This window comes from Ammospiza nelsoni, chromosome 2 (genome assembly GCF_027579445.1).
Source record: "Ammospiza nelsoni isolate bAmmNel1 chromosome 2, bAmmNel1.pri, whole genome shotgun sequence".
In the NCBI taxonomy this organism is placed as follows: domain Eukaryota; kingdom Metazoa; phylum Chordata; class Aves; order Passeriformes; family Passerellidae; genus Ammospiza; species Ammospiza nelsoni.
The window spans coordinates 7996185-8018181 of record NC_080634.1 but is presented as its reverse complement, the minus strand read 5'-3'; the positions used below and the strand labels follow the sequence as shown (position 1 = coordinate 8018181).

The 21997-nt window shown below is 37.3% G+C and overlaps 1 protein-coding gene across 3 annotated transcripts in view; it reads right to left on the bottom strand.

The window, feature by feature from the left end:
- GBE1 (1,4-alpha-glucan branching enzyme 1) overlaps positions 1 to 21997 on the bottom strand; it is a 137217-nt gene that overhangs the window by 102487 nt on the left and 12733 nt on the right. For all 3 annotated transcript variants that reach the window (XR_009420520.1, XM_059493719.1, XM_059493720.1), the window contains exon 2: positions 1186 to 1355. Coding sequence is in view for 2 of the 3 variants with exons in the window: in XM_059493719.1 (XP_059349702.1) it covers positions 1186 to 1355 (170 nt within the window). In the remaining variant the exon portion in view is untranslated. The remainder of the gene's footprint in view (positions 1 to 1185; positions 1356 to 21997) is intronic.

Genomic DNA, 21997 nt, shown 5'->3' with positions numbered 1-21997 from the left:
CAAAAGCTACGTCATCATTCACTATGTTAGTCATATCAAACAGGATCATGGCTGAAAACAATGTTGCACTACCTTTTCTGTTCAACTTCCTCATCAAAACCAGGATTTTTTTTTTTTTTTAATAAAACCTTGGCTAAAATACAGTTTCATTTCAATAGCTTCCTCAGACAGGGGTAAGGTATGGCCAACATTTGGCTTTGTGTTTAAGCAAAATTAGTTAATCGCTTCAAAGGACTTTTCTTCATATTGCTTCTTTGCAACATAAATACCCTAGATCAGTATTTTTGCAAAATCAAAGTCAGGTAAATAAAACTACATGCTTCTGAAATGCAGTTAAATGAACAAAATAATTTCACAGAAAGTCCCTGTTCAGTACTTTGGCAGACCTAACTGAAGAGAGAGTAGAGGTCAAAAGCAAAAAAAGAACAAAGCTCTCTGAAACCCTAAACAAAAAGCAGAGCAAGTATTGCAGGATTGAAGAGCAAAGATGAATGTCACTTTCATCTAAAAGTTTTAGATCATTTGAGTGTAGCTGGCCTTCAAATAAGCAAATTTATCTTTTTGTTTCCAATTCAAAGGGAATAGTCTTCCTGGTTCTCAGAGGAAGCCATCAATTCCTCCATGTAATACTGCCATCTTCCCATTCTGCTAACACCTTCCCTTCTTCTGCCCTCACAAACACAGAGCAGCTACTCTTTCAGTAAGATTTAGTTGGATTTTAGGCTACCATTTTCCAGCAGAACTTTTGTCTAAACTCTCAGGATGGGTGGGAATCATCAAGGGCTTTGGTCCTTAACAACACTGTTAGCTTGATCAATAAAAAGATTAAGTAAATAATTTCACTGATATTTCTGCTTCTCCGCACACATTTTCATAAAAGTCTAGTTATAAAGCTTTAAAAAGAACTTCAGGAAGTTGAGGTACAGCCTCGAGTTGCAGTGTGATCCAGTGTGAGATGAGTTATTGCCTTTGGGGTATTAAAAAAATGTATAACACTGACCTCATGCAACAGAACCACATCTTCATAAGCTACTGCAACACAGAGGAAAGTATTATTCATTTAAGCCATGACATACATTTTTTACTATCAGAATTTCACCATTGTGACAAAATTTTCTTTAAAAGAAGAGAATATTTATGTAAAACATTGTGCAGGGGAGAAGAAATTTTCCTAAGAATACTTACTGAAGTCACCTGCAAGAAACACTGCTTCTGCTCCTGGTGCCCACTCTTTGCAGTATATTCCACCATCTGCAAGCTGGTTCACTCCAAAGGATTTGTAACTTTTGGTAAATTTATCAAGGCCACCTTCACTTTCCTCAATGTTCTTCAAGTGGTTATAAAACAGAGAATACCTTGCAATAAAAACAGAGAACATTTTTTAGAAAGATTAGCAAGCATCTCTTATATTAACTAGTATAAAAACCTAAAAAAAAAAAAAAAAAAAAAAAAAAAGCACACTAACATGAGATTCACTGCTCTCTACTGGAATAGTGGAATAGGAAAAAAAAATCTAATACAAACCATGCAATTTTTCCATAGTTGTTACACAGCCTAAAACTGCAATCTCCCTGTTTGTCAGTGCTTTCTCTACTTTACAGGAACATTTTGCACTTTCAGCCTAAAGGTACAATTCCTGACTGGCAGCCAAGAAATCCCAGTATTACTACACAACAGGAGAACTTCACACTCTGAACAGCCTAGCACTTTTCTTTCCATCTTATTAATATCAGACACAAGCCTCCTAGGGAGAGCTGGATAGGCCTGCCACATCTCTCACAGCCAGTTTTAATAGACAGACAATCTCAGGCCATTGAAAAGTTTGCAGTACAGCATGTCAGCGTGGACAAACCCATCTGGTCCTTGCAGAAAGGGGCTCGTTAGGCAACCTCTTTACAGAGGCAATCAGCAAGACTTTGCAGTCAGTCCTTGACACTGCAACAATCTGGAAAAAAAATTGCAGCTTCATAAAAGTAAATATTTGGACCATACCCTACTTATAGCAGTAGGAATTTACATGTCCTAAACCTCTAGCATAAACCTTTGCCTGCAACAGCTTACAGTTTTTTGACATATATTGCTTTGTTTTCGCCAAGTAAATTTGTGGAATTGATGGTAACATCAGGGGCACAATATAAACAAGACAGTCAACTTTGACCCCTAAATTATGAGCTATTTTGTGCAGAAGCGCAGCTAAAAGCTGCAGTTCAGCATTTAATTAATGCTACTTGTAGAGTTGTTTTTGTTATTTGTTTGTTTTCAGTAAGACACTCCTGAGGTACATTAGAAATGTGTTTGCTTTTTCATAAATGGAAAAGAGTCTTCTGAAGTGTATAAAAAACAGTAAGAACCCCTGCAAAACCAAACTTGTCAGCCTTATTACACTTCCTAAGTTTTGCAATAGGAAATAAAACACTAAACCAGCACTATGGAATAGCACCTTGTTGCTTTTAGAAAAAGAAGTCTGTTTGCAGTGTCAGAACTTAGAACTCTGTGATTTGTTGCAAAGTTTTGATTTTTTTGGCACTTAATTAGTTCAAAGTAGAAGATTAAAATGTCTAATTACTAGTTAGAGTAAACAGCATTATCTGTATTAATTTGGAGTACTACAACTACTATTAAGGTTAATCTCCCAGTGAGTTTTTATTATTTTATTATAAAGCCTGATGATCACCTTTAAAGGGAGAAAGACCTGAAAATGCCTCCAGGATACACAGCAGCAAATACACTCATAACTATTTTTGCCCATCCACCTGCATTATTCCTTTAAAATTTGCTCATGGGTATAATCCTCAGAAGTGCATTACTAACTACTACTGCTCTTATAATCAATTTCATTTATGTCCTTGAGGGAAAATATTTTGTCAGATTTCCAACTATAAGTGTATTATATACATATACAAACTCAGTTGCTCGAATTACATTTTAAACAGCTTCAATCACAAAGATTTATATAAACCTTAAATACAGAAACACAGAGCAAGTCACAAATACCCTCAGAATTTTAACATATATCATCTGGTAAATTCAGATTACTCTATTTTTGAAGAGTTCTCCTTGGGGAAAAAAATAAACCAACCACTATAGCTTAGAAATTTAAGCCATTCTTTAAAACATTGTATGATACAAGAAGTATAGTTATATACATATAGATATTTTCTCTGTATATATGCATATATTTAATTGGTTAAGGGAAAAACACATATAATAAGAAGCCTATTTAGAGTGTTATCTGCAAATCCCTGCTTGTCTGCCCTACAAATGCTGTTTCAAAATTGCTGCTTGTCACATGTATTGCTTCCACCTTGTTCCACTGTGGCTGAAGCAGTATCTGTTTTACTGTAAGTAGCTGCTGTGACTTCAGAGAAGATCTAACTGAAGCAATGAGCTTGATACAAATAGGCAAAATAGAAGAGGGGGTTTTGAACTAAGTTACCTAACCAAAATTATTCTTTTCCTCCCCACTCTTACCACAAGTACATTGTCATAGCTTTAAAAACATGATTAGTTGGATGCAGTTATTCCTATACTCAGCAGAAAGTAAAAGTAGTGGTAAGCTTCATTTTTAAACAAAAGTCAGTCACAAACCCTTGAAAGCTGCAGAAGAAGGAAATGAATCCTTCATTACCAGAGAAGAACAACAAGCCCAAAAGAAGGACTGAAAATCTCAGGGCAGAAAAGGAAAAGGCTTCTATGCACTTCCTATCACCTAGAGGTGCAACACATGCCAGTGGCCTACTCCTCTTCCTCAACATGATTCCTTCTTGGAATCAAACCCATTCATCTACTTCAGAAGAAATAAGCCTCTAACAAACGCAGAATTTGAATGTGGGATGGATGAAAATGGAACTTCAGAAAGCAATTATGTGATTCTGTATCTTTGGGAAAAAAATCACTAATACAGACATTGTGAACTCTTGATTCTTGTCATAAAAGCACTAAGAACACCCACTGCTTCAATTTTTGCCTTTCAGTAAATTCAGAGTTTAAGCAAACCATGACACAAAGAGACCATGGCATTTAATAGATGACATGATCATGAGTATCACTGTGAAAAAAGCCAAGTCTTAGCTCACTTTGCAAAGAGTGGTGAGCAAGACTACATGCTCAATAAATTATTTTTGGGGGGAGAGGGAGGGTAGGCAAGAAAGGGAACATATTAGAAGAATTGTTGAGCAAGGATGTATAAAATTTTTACAATAATTACTTTTTATACAGGACAGACTTGGAACACAGCATCATGTACACTGAGTAAGAATGTTCCTTCTATTCGTACAGAAGCATGCTGATTTTAATAGACTAAGTTAATTCAGGTATTATTGCTGCATCACATTGCAGAAATAAAGATTTTTTTTTCAACAAGCAGTGCTCTCTGCAATTGATTTTAAATTATAATCTAGAAAGAATTTATTCTTTTTAACCACCTCCTGAGATTATTCAGTAAAGAACTATAGTTTGCTCAAAGCTCACAAAAAATCCCACCAACTCCTGAAATGCATCAATTACTTTTGCTGTGAACTATTCCAAAAACTCATCTCAGGAGATGAAATACTTCTGGACACAGAACAACATTACTTGTCACAGAAGGCCTTGTAAAGCAGCAGAAAGGCCTTGTAAAGCAGCAACAGTAGCCTGCTGCTCCTTTGAAGGAAAGGACTGAGTTAAGTACATACTCATGCATTTCAGGGAAGTTCAAGGTTTTGCTTTCCTGGCCAATATTTAGAAGCTCACTTTTGCAAAAAATTTTCAATTTTTTTGGGGAATATTTTTCTGAATATTTCAGCTTTCATTTCTATACTACTAAGGCTTGTTAAACACTTATTTTATCTTCCAAAGTGACATCCCAGGATTACACGCAGAAACCCACAGGAACTTTTTTCCCAACCAATTCCTAATGTTTATATCGTTCACTAACAGCATACAGGTCCTAATACCAGAGATAAACATTTGATTCAGACTACATCTTGTGATCTCTTCAACACTGAAAGTTATGTCACGTTCAGCTATGCATATATATACTTCTATGACAGACCCCAAAAGCATTTTGTAAGTGAGAACCTCAATATTCTGGACATGGGAACAGTCAACATCAGCATCTAGAGCTGTAAGTCACAACAAAAGACTGACTTCTGCCTTCATACTTTTCAAGTTCTCAGAGAGTGAAAAGCCTGTTAAGATTGTGTAATTTCTGAGCATTAATGTTGACACTGGTGAGGATTACAAGGTAAAAACTGTACCCAGCTATGACTTGAAAAGCACAACCATTACCTTTGGGACAAAATAAACTGAGCAACAAGAAGATCCACAGAATTTCTGAACAGAGCATCTGAAGTGAGTGAAAGAAGTTGCATGTGAAGCCCTTTACTACAGGTACAGCAACACAAATCTGACAAGTGTAAGCAGCAGAAGGGGGGCTGCTTATGGTGTACTCCTGGATCCTGGAGTTTTTATGAAAAGGTAAGGTTTCCAAGCCCCTTGTTCATTCATTTACCCTCTGTCAATAGATCAGTGTTTCTTAAAACTGAAATAATGAAATTGTCATCTTCAGACTTACTGAAAAGATTTCAGTCTCAGCATGAGCCCAAGAACACAGAACACAGAGACTGAAACAAAGTACTACTCTGTTACCAAGTGCTTTTACACCAACATTTTTGCCCTCCCCATCATTATCCCAGTGTGAAACACTGGTAATCGTAAACATCACCTGAAACACAGTCACAACAGTCTTTTCCTATTGTTACATCCATAATTTGTAACACAGCATTGCTTTAAATCCCACGCTTTATATGCAGCTTTGTTTGGAAGCCTTACAATAGAAGTGTAGGAATTGGCTGACTTTCCATAGAAGCAGGATTAAAACATCAAACATGAATTACTATAATGGCTATCTAGTAAACAAGCATCCTGCCAAAAAAATAGCCTTCCAAGTGAACACAAAGACAATATTACATCAGCAACCACTTCAAGAACTGACATGTCAGGTGAGCACTTACTCCTCACACTTCTATCACTGAAACACCCTCAAATATTTTGTCTTATGGATACCTACACAACTAAAATTTGTGCAGTAGAAGTAAAGAGTTATAAGTTTAACATTAAGCTATACAGCCTTATACTAAAAAACAATGTTCTATTTATTTTGTAACTTTGATATACAAACACTCTGGTTCTGCAGTTCCAATAACCCCTGAGTTAATACAGCGATTGAGCCCATTAAAAAAGTCTCAGGTATATGTAAAAATTGTTAGCCTCAATATGAAGCATAAGAAAAACAAAACTAAGCTTGCCCTATCTCCCCAAAGTCAACGGTTTTATTGAAATAAGACTTTTGGCAGATTATTGAACAGTCTGATGCTAAGTCAAAGCACTGAGTTAGAACTCCACATAAAGCTTTCACATCTTTATTCTTCCAAGCAGAAGAGGTACTAACTCCTTCCTGGCCACCTCATAAAATAACAAAGAGGTATTGTAGTATTTTAAACTTTTAAATTTAACCAGATTAGCTTTAGTTTCTCAGGCATCACTAGAATCTAAACAGAAACTAATGTAACCAAAAAGGAATACAAGATACTTTCTTTTAAAGAGGCTGGTGCTGAATACCAGATTGCTGCAAAACTTCAAGACATTTTTATGCCCATTCTCATGGTTTTTTTTACAAAGCTCTTGTTATTGCAGGTTATAGAACAGTCAGTCATCTTACTATAAGACCTGTGGCAACAACACTGCAATTAATGATTTTAGCCCCTCTTCTGCTTATGATGCTGGGTTTAGTAGCTCTTCATCTTTTAGATTTTTGTCCACATCATCTTTTGGTCATAGCTTATTTCAATAGTATTTGACCAGTATTAATGCTAATTTATTCAAAAGATGAAAGCTAGTAGGAGACTTTGATAATGATATCTGGTATCCATATGGGAAGTCCAATTCTGCAGATACTAAAGGGAACAGGAAATGAAAGAAAATACCAAGTGAGGCACTCCCTGTAACCAAATCCTACATTTTCCAGCAAGTACAAACACTTAAGTTAATGCAGTGTCATGGACCATAGTCCATAGCTTTATGGCATTGTTCACAAATTGCCTCTAATATTGCTGCAATCACTTTGAAGATGCAGTTACAAAGACTTTCACTGCCACCAAAGCCAGTGCAGAGTCCCTGCTCAAATTAGTGAAGCCCTGGGTCTCATCTTCCCCTTTAGTCTGTAGCCAGTTATTCCCTCAATCTCTCATCATTCAACTGGTCAGAAAGCAATGGATTGCAGCAAGACCAAAGTAGGAGAGATAAAGCTCTTCCTAAAGTAAATTTCTGCAGCCCAGCAAATTAAAGGCACCAGACCACTCTGAACTAGAATGATGCAACACAAGCAAATTCCTGCTGGCAGCTTCAATTTCATTTGTCACTAGTGAAAATAGACCAAAACAGAAGCCTTGGGTTTTACTTCATTCTTTTCTCCACCCTCTGTCACACACTTTTCATTTGGCCATTCAGAGCATTCCACAGAGTAACCACACTTCAGGAAAACAGGAAGAAGTAAAGGCACAGTAAATCTCGGGTAGGTATGACTACTTGAGAACAACAGATTTAATGCATTTTTAACTTTTAACAATTTTATAGTTGTAGTTGATTGACTTGCACTTCCTGCAAGCAAGTCATATCCCATTCAGGAAATCTTTTTTAATATACTTTTAAATAGATTAAGGAACATGAAGAACATGCAACTCATGCAGCCTTTGAAGTGTTAGAACAATTCTGAGAGAGATGCTTTAGAAGCACAAGATAGCCATGGATGATAATTATAAAGATCCAGGAGATGACCTCTTAATTTTGCTTTTTTGCAGGTTAAAAGTAAAGTTGTTATATGATTCTGAAATCATGATCTTAAGACGTTTCCTCATAACTAAATCTGAATTCTCCAAATCTTCTAATTGCTCCTTCTACAAAATTGTTCACTATAAAGCAATTTGCCTCTCCAACATCAGAGGCAACTAAGAACACACTTTTAGCTGAAAACTAAGGCTTCTGCAGGTTGCCAATGGCATTAAGTTTCTTTCAGGAGTCATAAAATCAACAGTTATCCAAGTAAATTGAGGATATAGTTATTGCAACAAGGAATGTACACAGTTAAACCATTTATGTTGTAATTCCTACCAAAAATGTGCTTTTTTACTAGCTGCTAGAAGACCATCCAGCAGAGAAGTCATAAGAGTGAGCAAGAAATGAAAAAGCTTGAAAAATAACTTTTCCAAAATTTATCTACTTGGTAGATAATGAATAACTCCCAGTTCTCTTTGGATGTTTCATGATTTCAGAGTGCTGAGGTAAAGAATTTAAGCCTAGAACACTAATGTAGTTCACATCTCAAATTAAATGCAACATCAAAAATTAAGAAATATTTGCTTGAGATAAATACACAATCACTTACTCTGTTGAAAGCCATCAACACAAGACATCTGATTCAGCATCACCTCCTTGCAAAATAATTTAAAGTACAATGACATGCAAGTCATGCCCTAACAAAAAGTCTAGTATGTAGAAGCACAACAAAAAATGGGCAGAAAAAAGAAGAACTACAGATTTTCTTGACATCCTACCAGCAATTTCTAGCAGAAATGCAGGGACCTGTAAGCTGTGAGGTCTAATATGGATAAATGTCATTTCATAGTATTTTAGCAAGATGATTATTTGTTGCTGACCAGGAGCCATCTTCCCTGCTTTAACCATTAAGGTAACTGAGTGGCTTTGGCAGCATTTGACAGCTGTAATGTTTTTGCCATCAGCATCAGAATGAACACACACAATTCTCAACGTGGAACCAAATGCAGGAGAGGTTAAAAGATGGACCAAATGCAAACTTAATGCAATCAATTATTAACAACTGCCCCACTGGCTTATCTAAACCAATCCCAATCCTAAAAAATCCCCCTCCCACCCACCTCCCTCTGGCCAATATTTAGAGGCTCACTTACACACACTGCTGTTCATCTCCCACCCACTTCAGTTTATTAGAAACACATGGATGCACCTCACAGGTTAAGGGTAACAAATAACCAGGGTTTAGAAGGACCAAGAGGCATTTTCTTACCATCAGAAGCCCAGCAAACTACTTAGAGACATCAATTGCAGGAGGAAAGAAGAAAGAACAGGGCATGTATCAACACTTCCTACAAGAAAGCCATTTACGTCAACCCTCTAATGGAATAAAAGGTATATAGCAATTTGAGAAAATGAAACAACTAAAGCACACACTCCTCAAAGAACAAAGTAAGGAAAAAAAACCACAAACAAAGAAAAATTAAAATAAAAAACCCAATAATTAAAAAAAAAAAACTCCACAGACAAACCCCCAAACCTTACCATACTAAGTTGTGTTACAACCTTCTGGAATGGCACAGCTATGCATATTCTGTATCTGCCAAAGCACTCAAAACAGCTTCCTATCACAAGGGCACAGTCTAAATAAGACAGCAATTACAAAATAATGAGAGTTCTATATATTTTTTTCTCTGAATGTAAGGAGACAAATTTAGCAGCAGCATACTTCATTTATTTAGGTATAGGATTTCTTCATTTCATAGTCACTGTTCCATTATTCCTCTGCTAAGTAGTCTTTATTGTGCATGAGTTGTACACTAAAGCCCCTCTTTTAGCTATAATAATTTGCTTCAATGTTGTGATGATATCTGAAGTTGATGGAGTTTCTGGAATTAATGTAACTACAGAGAAACCCCATCACATCTGAGCAGAAAGCTGCAGAAGCACAGCGACAGATTTTCTTGAAATCAGTAGACTGGGGCTGCGTTAGCTCATGTTTCATATTACACAAGAGAAAATAAACTGAAAGGTCAGTTGAACAGTTACAGCATTGCCCTTTTCCAAGGTAATCAGCAGAGCATGTAGCAGAGACGTGAACACAGGCGTGACTGGAGCGACAGTAGCTGATAAAGAGGCTCTTGCTGCCAAAGCAGCGGGACAAGGCACTGCTCTCTCCCAGGGGCTGTCGAGGAGTGGGGCACACTGCACACCTTACCTCACTAACTCTGATTTATTGCTTTAATTTCAAATTGCGTTCTTGCTAAACATTCAGGATTCCATATTGCCGAAACACACTAAAAATGTAACACTGAACATTAATCACATTCATGGATAACCTATAGGAACAGTATAATTATTTATGTGTTTGTAATATGAAGACAACTGAGTCAAAAATTAATCTGGTTTACTAATGCCGTTTTGTTATACGTTCACAAATTCTTGTTATTCAGTACTATTTAACTGGAAACCAAAGATTAGATTTTCTCCCCATGCTAAAAACAGCTTATTGTTTCTCTTCTAAGCATGTATTTATTAGTAGAACATTCAAAACTGTTTCTACTCATCATATCAATAAATGCTTAAAAGCACCTTAATCTAGAAAGAACTCAGATGTTTTATTGACCAGAATTAATTTTAATGAAGCTGTAAACAGCAGCTTATCAATTCCCATTTGATTCCACTGCTAGCTATTGCTATCAGACCCCTTTGTGTTAACAGAAATCAAGATCCAGTTTGGGGCAAAGAGGCAAGGATTACTACAGCACTACTACAAAGCTGGAATCAAAAAGTTGCTATGCAAGAGACTTCAGGGAAAAAACAATTTTTGTAAAAATAATTTGTAATTCTCCTCTTGATAGTCAAATGTTATTAACTCTTGCAGGCCTTCAGTAAGCTGGAAGCACCAGATGGCACCATTTCTAAAATATTTATTTGTGCAGTGAGAACCAGCTCACACACCTCCTACATGTTGTAAAAGCCCTGCACAGTGACAAAATAATAGACTTCAATAACCCTTGAATTTTCTTTTAAAGCTGGTTTGTATATTGTGGGTTTGGGTTTTTTATTAGCTTGCCACAGCAGCAAACATACGACGACATGTGTTTCTTTTCAAACTTGGATTTCAATTCTGCTGCATCAGTTTGACTCCCATATTGAAAAGCTGCAAGTAACAGTAACTGCAGTAAATGAAGCTCAAGACAAGCCTTTCTAAATAAACTCAAAAGAAATTCAACTAAAAGTTTTATTTGTCTACCAAACAGAAAAAAGCTTTTAAATCAGAAGTCAGAACTGCTGATTTATTTAAAATAAAACACCACATATTCCTCACTACCTTTGCCACTCATCCCACTTCGGCGGAAACACGATGGAGTAAGAATTGTTCTTTGAATTCCCTGGCAGAAAACTGCCCAGCTGCTCTAGCTACTGCTTCATTGCTCATTTCCACAAGTCACATTTCACCACCCTTAAAAATATGCTCCAGAAATTAAAAATAAAGTCATGATATAATGGATAAGATCAACAGCTCGTGTATTTAAACCATTGTATAGGTCACTATTTGAAAGACATGTTCGAAACTTAAACAAAAATTCTCATCCTTGATAAATATCAACAAACACAAGCTCCCCTTACTACAGGATTGTTTATTTTTTTTGTCAAACTTGAAGCAGATTTAAATGGACAGCCATCTTAAGAGACTGCCAAAAAGATGGTTTGAGAAAAGATACCTATATCAACACCTCGCTTCTTTACTGCCTCTCTAAACTGTCCTCCCTATAACAATTGTCCTTTCCGTAAACCTACAGTATTCCACCTAATGAAATAACCCCTTAAATTCTACTAGCTTTAGAATGTGCATGTACTCATGCATGATCTAAAAGACATGATTTGTTTTAATTTGCCATGCACAAACATATACTCCTAATCCCTCTGTCATGCACACAGATATCCTGCCATTGTAGGTTTCTTCTTGGCCTTTAAGTGTTTGTCATCACCCATCTTTCATTTACCTCTGTATTTTATCGTAAAACACTTCACAGAACTCCGGGAGAGAAAAGCCTGCATGAGACTTTTACACAGCACCACAGCTGGACAAACAAGTATTAAACATGGAATGAGAAGGAAGGACAATTGCTTTTATTACTGACCACTCTGCCAGCTTTGATCAGCCATCACTGGTTGGATCAGGGAGTGTTTTCTCTGCAGGCTCAGGAGCTGCGGGGGCTGTTCACACAGACCACACATTCAACTCCCCCAGCACGCCTGCTCTGCTTGCTGGGCTCCCTGTAATGCCTGGGAAAAGCAGCCTTTTGAGAAAACCATTTTAAGGGAGAAAAAGTCACCTCTGGTGATTAGGAAATAAGATCTGGGATATTTGGGGTGGGGTGGGGGGGGGTGAACACCATTATCACACCAGGTCCAGTCACCTCAGCAGAGGCACCACAGTGGCTTCACAGCACGAACTTCTCTATATTTAATTCTTAGCTGCTTTAAATGCAGACAACCAACAAGGGAAGCCAAGCTTCAAACATTTATACTGACCACAATGCCAAGTCTTCATAATTTACTGTCTATGTACTTGAAGTATAATTAGAACTTGTGTACTTGAGAAATGTCTGTAACTAGTCCCAGGGAATCAATTCCCACAGGAGCCAACCAAGCTAAAAGCAAGTATTGTTGTTAAGAGCTGCTAGGAATAGTCTGTGACATTCATGTCCAAGCATTTTCAAGGCGCAGTCTAAACACTGCTTATTCCAGAGTTCAGTTAGAATGAATATTGAGGTAAGAAATACTTGCCATTAACAAGATTGTTTTAGCCAAAAAAAGCAAACAGCAGATTTTCCAAGTTGCTATACTGAAAATTTTAAACTTTATCGAAAACAGGACACTTTAGTTTTCACATAGTCTGGCTATTCTTGTGAAATGCTAAGGTACCATATCTCTTTGATATAATCTCCAATCTGACTAAAACTGTATGATTTGCAGCATCACCCAAATCTGTTAAACATCTAACTGCAGAAAAAGCACTGCCCAGCAGCTGTTGGATTCATCCCACATAGCCCCTTCCACATGATTTAAGCTCCTAAGTACATATGGCATAACTTCCAATAAACCTCTTTCTGATGGGATTGCAGCTGTGCTGGATGTTAGGGAGAGCCCAATAATTTCAGACATCATTTACTTTGCAGTCACCAAGCAAGTAAGTATTTTCTACAATGTGACTTATCTGTCACAACATTAAAAAGCTTATGATTCAAGTTTTGAATTGATTTGACTAAAGAAAATTGCAAACAAAATACACGGGAGAGAGAGTATTATCTAGTTCTTCATTACTATGCAACATTCAAATTTCTTAATAACTCAAGGCACATCAAGACAGTGAAGTTTACAGCAGAATTTTAAATATCTGAAGTGGTGAGGCAACTTGGGACACAGCAATTGCAGCAATTCAAAGCAGAACTACAAAGTTGGAATGTCTGGTATTGCCAGGGTTAGTCATCCTGATACACTGCACATGCCAGTGTAACCACTCTTACTGTGAAGTACTACTGGGAAAACTTCCAAGATCATGGAATAAACCCTTATCTAATATTAGGAGTTAGGAAATAAAATATGTAATAGAACACTTTATTTACTGGGTAGAAAAATTGTTTTTCTGCAATTTCAAATTCATCTTGTCTAAGACTATATGCACCTTCTAAAACTACTTAAGTTAGAGCCATCTTTCATAGAAAATTTTAACATGAGCTTTGTACAAAACCTTTTCTGTAGAGAATTAATATTACTAAGCACTCACTATAGATGGATAATCTTAAACAGCAAATAGGTTGAGCAACATAGTAACCGATTATATGCTGGAAAGAATTTTCCTTTTTAGTAATTTTGCACCTATTACGACATCCTTATGACTATTTAGTTTTTTTCTCTTTATAAATAAACTTGGACAATTTGCACTGGATTACCTGCTTGAAAAGCTGTATTTTAAAGTACCTATCTTTAAAGCACAAAATAAAAAAAGCAGTGCACTGCAGTCTTGATTGAAAAATAAAAGAATGTATATGATGATCTGCAAATCTGATTATTTACATCCCTTCTCCTGAAATTCATAGAACAAAACATAAAAGTAATATCTCTTTTACTGGAACTAAGCCTAGAAAATACTAGCAGCTGCAATTTCCAGCCTGGAGAACTGCCAAAGAAAAACCCACAAACTGAGCCAAGCAGGACAACAGGTTAGTCCCAAACCTTCAGGCAGCACAGCCTCCTTTGAGGGCAATTTGATATGCATCAGCACAAGGGAATAACAAAGCAGAAAAACCATGAGCCAAAACTTCAAGTGTTCAGAGTTTTTTAGGAAATCAGTCTCTTCATTTGTGAGCTATATATGAATAATAAAGCTGGTAATAATGATATTAATACTTCCAAGGCATCAAGGAAGATAATCAGTATTGCTAGCTACGCAAACAATTAACATGTTTCATTTTTTATCACCTTTTATTCTTTGCATCAGAGCATCTTGGCTATTTATTATTCCAGGGATAAATGTATAATTTTAAACTGCATACAGCCCTCCCAAAAAGCCCTACTTAAACTTTTCCTTCTACTCTTGGAGAGCTTCAACTCACATTCAGCTTTTACAAAGCTACCCATACATGACCACCTATTCCATAATCACCTGTTCTGCCCCTCCCAATACACAAAGTTTGTGCACTGCCAGTTAGAAGCCTTTTTCAATTGCCACCTGAACTGGTACAGGATGAAAGATTTGTGAGTAAAACACATGCAAAAACTGACAGGGGGTGCCACCTAGAGAGAAGAAAATAAATATTCTCTTAGGACCAAGGCTCCAGTCCTGTAGGTTTCACATGCAAGAAAACAAAATCATGAACAATCCAGTCCCAATTCAACATTGGCCCAGTCCTGAGCAGGAGGCTGAGACTCAAACAGCTTGGAGAGGTCCACTTCAACCAGAATTGTTCTCTGAACATTTAGTATTTCACATCTACTGTGAAGCTAGACAGCTCTGCTTTAAAAAAACTAAATTTAAAACCACCACAAAGCACATAAGATATATAAAACCAACAATGGAGATCACAACAAATACTACAAGCACAGCAAATGCCAAAGCATTCTAATATATCTTGGATTACTGGCCATCACATACACCTCCCCTAAGCTGGCATTAATTTTCTTTATTTGTGTTTCTGTATCTATGCACACAAGAACTCCACAAGGCTAAAACACACAAAACCATGGAAAAAACAGCCCAGCTACTACCTCAAAGGTAGTTTAGCATCTGTCTTCCTTTGCAAAGAACAAAACCTATCTCTACATCACCAAGGAGGGAGTCAGTTTAATTCATTGCAGTGTGATGGCTAGAATTAGTGTAATGCCACACATCATGTAGCCTCTCACACAGAAAAGAGCTGTTGATATGGACCTCCCTTCTTTTTAAATCTGAAGGAAGACTGAATTGGTATAGTCCACCATTCATATACTCGAAGAAAAATTCGTAATTATTCTAATTTCTTTTTTTGAGCTAAGCATTTAGTGCCTTTAAGAACGTGCACACAAAATGAACTCAATTTCTTGTAAATGTTAAACCACAGAGTGGGTGATTGTATGATGAAGTTTGCAGACACCTTTGTTCAAAAGCCCTGGTGTGGTGTCCCAGTGCACCACATTACACAATACACTTGCACTTGGTTATGACAAAAAGCTTCCAGCAACACACCAGACAGACAAGAGACCGGCAGAAAAGTCCTTCTTTCTCCTTCACAGTCCTTTAGTACGGGTCAGGCAGGCAAACACAACCCAGAACCACAGCTTCTCTCCCAAATCCAAATTATCACACAGCCCATGCACTTATGTTTCATGTCCTACAGGGAGCAAAAGCTCATTAAAGGTTTCCAGCACAAGATGTACATGTCACATGAGGAGGAGAACAATATGCAGGGCTTGAATTTAAATGTTCTTTTTTCCTTTACCTGCACTGGAAGGCACCCCTGCGCATGGATGTGGGGTTGGAACTCCATGATTTTTAAGGTATTTTCCAACCCAAGCCATTTGATGACTTCAGGTCAGACAGCTTCTTAAGAGAAGCTTCCTAAATCTATCAATTATTCCTAACCAAGCATATCCTTTCAGGTTGCTTACTGAGGTAAAAGCCACAAAAACTAGATTCATTAAAGCATAGTCTGTATATAAAGTGAAAAATATGAACAAAAAGTGATCTGGACAATATTAAGGAATCCAAACCAGCAATTCATCTCTCTTTCTAGTACTAAAAGAGTTGTTAGAACTGTATTGTACTCATGTGTAACACTTGACCTTTGGGGAAGGCTCATGTCTGTTCTCCAACACAGATCTCAACCTGCACACATGATGTAACTCTGTTCTGTCAGACCCTTTAAGAGCACACAGGATCAACTCAGCTTCTCCATCAGCCCTCCCGTTTAGTTCCTCAGGCTCCCAGCACGCTCCAAGTCCAGGAAAAGCAACAAGCAGGGTCCCACAGCCAGGCCCTGACCTGTTCTTTGGCCACAACTTTCCCTTTTGGCAAGGCCTTCCTGCTCCCCTGCACCTCAGTTTGGAGCAAAGACAAGCTGTGAACTCCACAACTAACAGGGCAACTTCTCTCCATACAGGTCTCAAAACAAGTCAAACTGTCCCTGATACAATTTTATGAACCTGACATTTCAAATAGCTCAAACATAGCCAAGATCCACAAGCAAAAAAAGAAAAAACAACCAAACTATGAAAACAAAACTAAACTCATCCTCTTAAAAGTTTAAGGTATCTTAAAGAGAAAAGCTGTTCTTTAATTAGGTCATTATTTACATTATTGGGCAGAAGAGGTAAGTACTTTCAAAATAAGTATTGAGGCAGATGCCAGCAAACATGAAAGACAATGAACATGATATGGTAACCTTCTACTAAAACAAACAGAATGCAAGGCCAAAACTTAAAACTAAATTAGCTAGCTCTTTCTAGACCAAATTTCAGTGTCAGGCACCCTCCACTTTTCCTTTGAGAAGAAATTCCTAGTAGCAACTAGCTGCCAAAGGGTTTTGTGGAGTTTTTTTGTTTGAGATTTTCTTGCTGGTTGGTTGGGTTTTGGTTTGGTTTTGATGGGACAGTAATGGGAAAGCACCAGTTATTGGGGTGAATGCAACAGAAACTATCTCAGCCTACTTAATTATTGATTTCTTATTCAGTTTGCTCTCCCAGAAACAAAAATAAACTCAACACTAAGTTTAACTTGCATCAAGGACAGCTATTCTAGGGCCATTCGGTGAACTTCAAACTTTGGTTATTGCTAAAGCTCAGAAAACTCTCACTCCTCGGACAGTTCACAGAGAAATTCAGAAAAGGGAAAAAAAAACCCCACAAAACCCTGTTGTCATCTTATTGCAAGAGTTCAATACCTTCTCAGTGACTTCTCATGCGCAGCTCCTCACAGCACAGCCAACAAACTCCAAACCTCTCCTCACCCAGCTAACCCACTCTTTTATACCATTCATCTTATTGGACACAGCTGTGGCCTATTAAGGGCAGGCCTGTTCCTAATCTTTGGTGATTGGCACAGCTGCAGCTCCTCAGGTGTGAGATTACCTACTGCACTATTCTCTTACATTCCATCCCTCCACAAAACTCCACTCCCAAAAAGTCACAGAAAACACACACACACGGTGTCCCCCCCATCAAATCCATTAATAACACACCTTGAACAGAGTTGAGTAGCCCAATAACCCCATTTCATTAACAATTTTGAAGACTGAAGAACAAATGCCGCCACAATATTAGTTTGCACTTGTAATCTCCTTTATTTTTGATCTGTATGATCCCACACCACTAGCTCCACACAAGCTTACAAGATCCTCTACTCCCTCAACCCTGAGATCACTTGTAAGTGTTCATGAGTTTTCATTAAGAGTTTCAGTAGTATGCAGCACATTCCAATTGAATATAAACTACATAACAACAACAGATTTTGTTTCACAAATACTTTTATTTTGGATGTTTACAACACAGATACACCACAGACATCACAGGAACAATAAAAAAAAAAAAAAAACAAAAACCAACTTATTCTACATTATTACCAAGTACTAAGGTATTTGACACTCAAACTTCCATCTTTCTAAAACATATTTCTTTTCTTTTGTAATTACTGCTCTGGTGTGAATTCCCTCCATTACCTTGTAAAGTAACACAACTGCTGTGTTTTTTTAAGAAGATAGATTTGCATTATCAGCCTCAGAATCCCAAACTTCTCAAAGACCATGAAGTGCTGGCTTGGACACCCACAATATTTACTCCAGATTGCTCCCTGTGTAAAAAGGATACAATAAAGTCATACAAAGAAATGGTTCTCATGGCGGGCAAGAGCAGGAAAGGTAATTAATGTAAAAAGCACAGAAGCTGTGATGTAAGTATTTTTTAAGATCTGAAAACACAAACTCTGTATATTTTACCCTTTCATAACACTTGAATTCAAGATACCTTTGCAATAATCACAAGGGTTGTGCAGTGTCAGTAATATATGATGATATGAGTTTTGTTTGGATGCATTTTGGTAGGGTACAACATTTCCCATAATATACAGCATTCCCTGGAGTACTGACATGATTGTATCCAATACAAATTGCATCATGAATAATGCAGAAGCTATTTCTTTAAGATTTGACAGTTACCTGTATTTCAAAAAAATTAACAAAAAGCACTTACATGGCTCTATCTACTAATAAAAATTTCTTAGTGATATCTAACCAAGATATCAGAACACCAAGAATTCCTGAAGACTCACACTGAAATATGCCGTTATTTCACCTGAAGGTTGATAGCCATCTTGCTCATGTAGACACATGATACAATGATGCAATTTTTTAAGCTGCCTGCATTTGGCCATCTCCCTTGTCAGCTATCACAGCAGAGCACAAAGAAAGAAGCAGGCAGAAGCAGTAATCCTCCACAAAAGTTATTGAGATTTCATGTGATCTGCAATTACTGTGTCACTGCAATAACCATCATGAAAAGCAACACTACAGGTTGCAATTACAACCTGTGTGCTCCAGTTATCTTATGACCACCCTAACAATTATTTAAAAACCCTACCCACACGACTCCCACACCACACACTTTCTCTTCATAGCTGGAAAACAGAACACAGCAGAGTCTGGACACTTTCTGAAAGAGATGTAACCCAAGCTTTTATGACAACCTTTACAGCTTCTGCAAATCTGCATTCCCTATTTTCTTTTCCTTTTGCTCCCAAGTTTGCCTTGGCTCTCACAAACACTCACATCCTTTAGTTTTATTTTTGTTGAGGCAATGAATGTTTTTAAAAGAAACAGAGTGACGTTATTAGAGAAGACAGCAATTCAAATTTATATTACAGTAGCCACTTGGTGTGTACATGCATTTGAGTGTACAAAATTCCACTGCAGTCATCCAGCCCCAAATTTGCTTTGGCTATATTATGAACGGTAGAAACAGCAACATATATTAGAATCTTATTTCGTTTATGCAACAGTACCCTAATATTTTATCTTCATCATGTCACCACCTATTCATGCTTCCAAGTCAACATGAGTTTTGAAACACTAAACTTGTAATCTGATCTCCTACACTGCAGCTGTAACACACTAGCTTGTTTCCTGGGGATATATACAATTCTAATATTGTTCAATAAATAGCTCTGTCATTTAATTAAGGTCATACATGTAAGATCTATCACTGCAAAAGCTCCCCACTTTATTCCACATCACAAAGGAACCTTTCCTGAGTCCATCTGTCAAAGCCACAATTTTCTCTTGGCTTCAATTCCCTCGTGGTTTCTTTCATAATTCACAAGTGGATCAGTTGATGAAAGAGTATCAATAGAAACAGCAAGAAAAAAAAAAAAAACCTTAAGCCAAAGCTTTTAGCCTAGGAAATGATGCTTTCACTGCCAAAGCACATGCACAACAGCACTGCCAATCTCTGTTTTCTAGATGCCCCTTTGCATCTTACAGGCTATTAGGTTTTCACCAGGTAAAAGCTCATACCCCACTGAATTTTGAGGTTTTTACAATGTCCTCTAAATGGGAAAGCAAACCACAGCAGGAACACCACCTTGATGAAGCACAGCAAGACCCAGAGAACTCCCAACCAGCACTTTTCAGCTCCTTCTCCAACAGAGCTGTTCATGCAACCTCAGTCTTGGTCAGCCTATTCTGCACAAAGCTTTACAAAGCCAGAAAAGTAATTTACAAGCTGCAGGGGATGGATTCTTTCTTTACACTGACATTTGAGAATCAACAACTTCAGCAAAATAGATTCAGAAAGCTAATCTACTGCAGATAGGTATTTAAAAAAAGCCAACAGAAAACAAAAAACACCTCCTAGTTTAAAATAAAAATACCCATATATCTGAAAAATTTTATGGGAATACACCACTGCAAAGTATGAAAGCCATTTTAATAAACAGATACAAATTACTGTTTATGCCTACTTTCCTGTTACAGTTTCCTTGCCACAAGAATTATGGTCCTTGTAAAAACACCAAAAAAACCCTTATCCTTATTCTTCTTCTCTTCATCATTTATGCTTTTTGCATCATCAGAAACATCAAAGCTAGGGTTTGGAGCCATCAGATCAAAATTATGTTTCTCTGTGCTAGGAAGTAGCAAGTTCCAGCTTCCAACCATTCCAAAAAGGTGGTAAAAAAGTTAATTTAGGAATTTTAAGGTTTAATATCATTGTTTCTCTGATACAGATCTGACTTACCTTCCTCTAAGTAGCAACACTCACTGAAAATACCAGGAGTAACGCTAACCTAAAAAAAAAAAAAAAAATCCAAAAAACCCCCACTCTTCAATATCAAAACACAGCACAACCTGCTTATGGTCATTATTCTCCTGCAAATTTTTCTCAACTAGTCCTCATCACTATAACAATTCATGGAAAACCAAAGGACAAAACATATACATGTTCAACTCAACAATACCTATGCATTTTCTGTATTTCACAACATTGTAACAAACATGACTGTAAGCACCATGTTGTCTGACACCTATCATGGAGTAATATTGATAGAATGAATGCCAGAAAAGGTTGCAGAGGCTAAAAGCCTTCTCCCTTCTGACAAATCCCTGAATTTCTTACAGCTCCTAGCAGGCAATCCACACAGCCTAGGAAAGAGAACCAAGATAAACTTCAGAAACAGAATAAGAGAATAGCACACATACCAAAAAAAAATATATTGACACATTTAGCACATCTGTTCTTTTGAACAAGCAAAGACTGCACAGACAAACCTTAGTTCAGAAAAAATGTCAAAAAATAAATACAAAACCCACCACAGTTTACTACTACCACATTGCTTTCCTTCACACAGTCTAAACATGGCTTGTATTAGACAAATGTCATGAAGCATTTAATAAAAACCTCTCTGTGGAGAAATCTCAGTGGCATTTTTACAGTTATATAAACAAGCAATTACATACAGAGGCTACTGACAAGAGTCAACAATACCCAGAGCAGCCTTTGAAACTGATAACCCACAGTAATCAGTGGAGTCAAATACCTGAAGTTCAACCTGTTACCTCCTGGTAAAGTCCACAAGTTACACAAACACAGTGTCAGACCTACTTCAGTGTAGTCAGCCCCAGCACCATCTAAAGGAATTATGCAAGTGCACCCAGGAGCTGTCTCTGACCCTTCCAACTGTGAAAACTGTTGTTCTAAAACCAGGTTTGTATTAAAAATGCTTGCCAATTATTAGCAAACACTACTGGTGAGCAGTGTCCTTCTGGCTGCAAAAGTCCTTAGTGGGTATGCCATTCAATGAAGGCATTCATCATTCAGTTTTTAACAGGGCTGGACTGGGCACCAGCAATAATTGGTATTATGAAAACCATAAACTGTGTCAGTGTTGCACACTATATTGGTAATGTCTTTTTGTGGACATTCACTACTCTCTCTGGACTTTCTACTTCAGTAACTCCCTCTTTTGGTAACCCTGTCAAGGAGTGCAATTGTTATCCAACCTCCACCCCAGAACTCACTACCCATTTTTGAGGAAACGCTTTAAATTGAATAACAGTAATGACAGGTATTGTGTTTGCAGCAAACCTTTCTGATCTCCACTGCATAAGGACAAACAAGCTGTTCAGTGAGACACCTGGAGAAGAATCAGATTTGG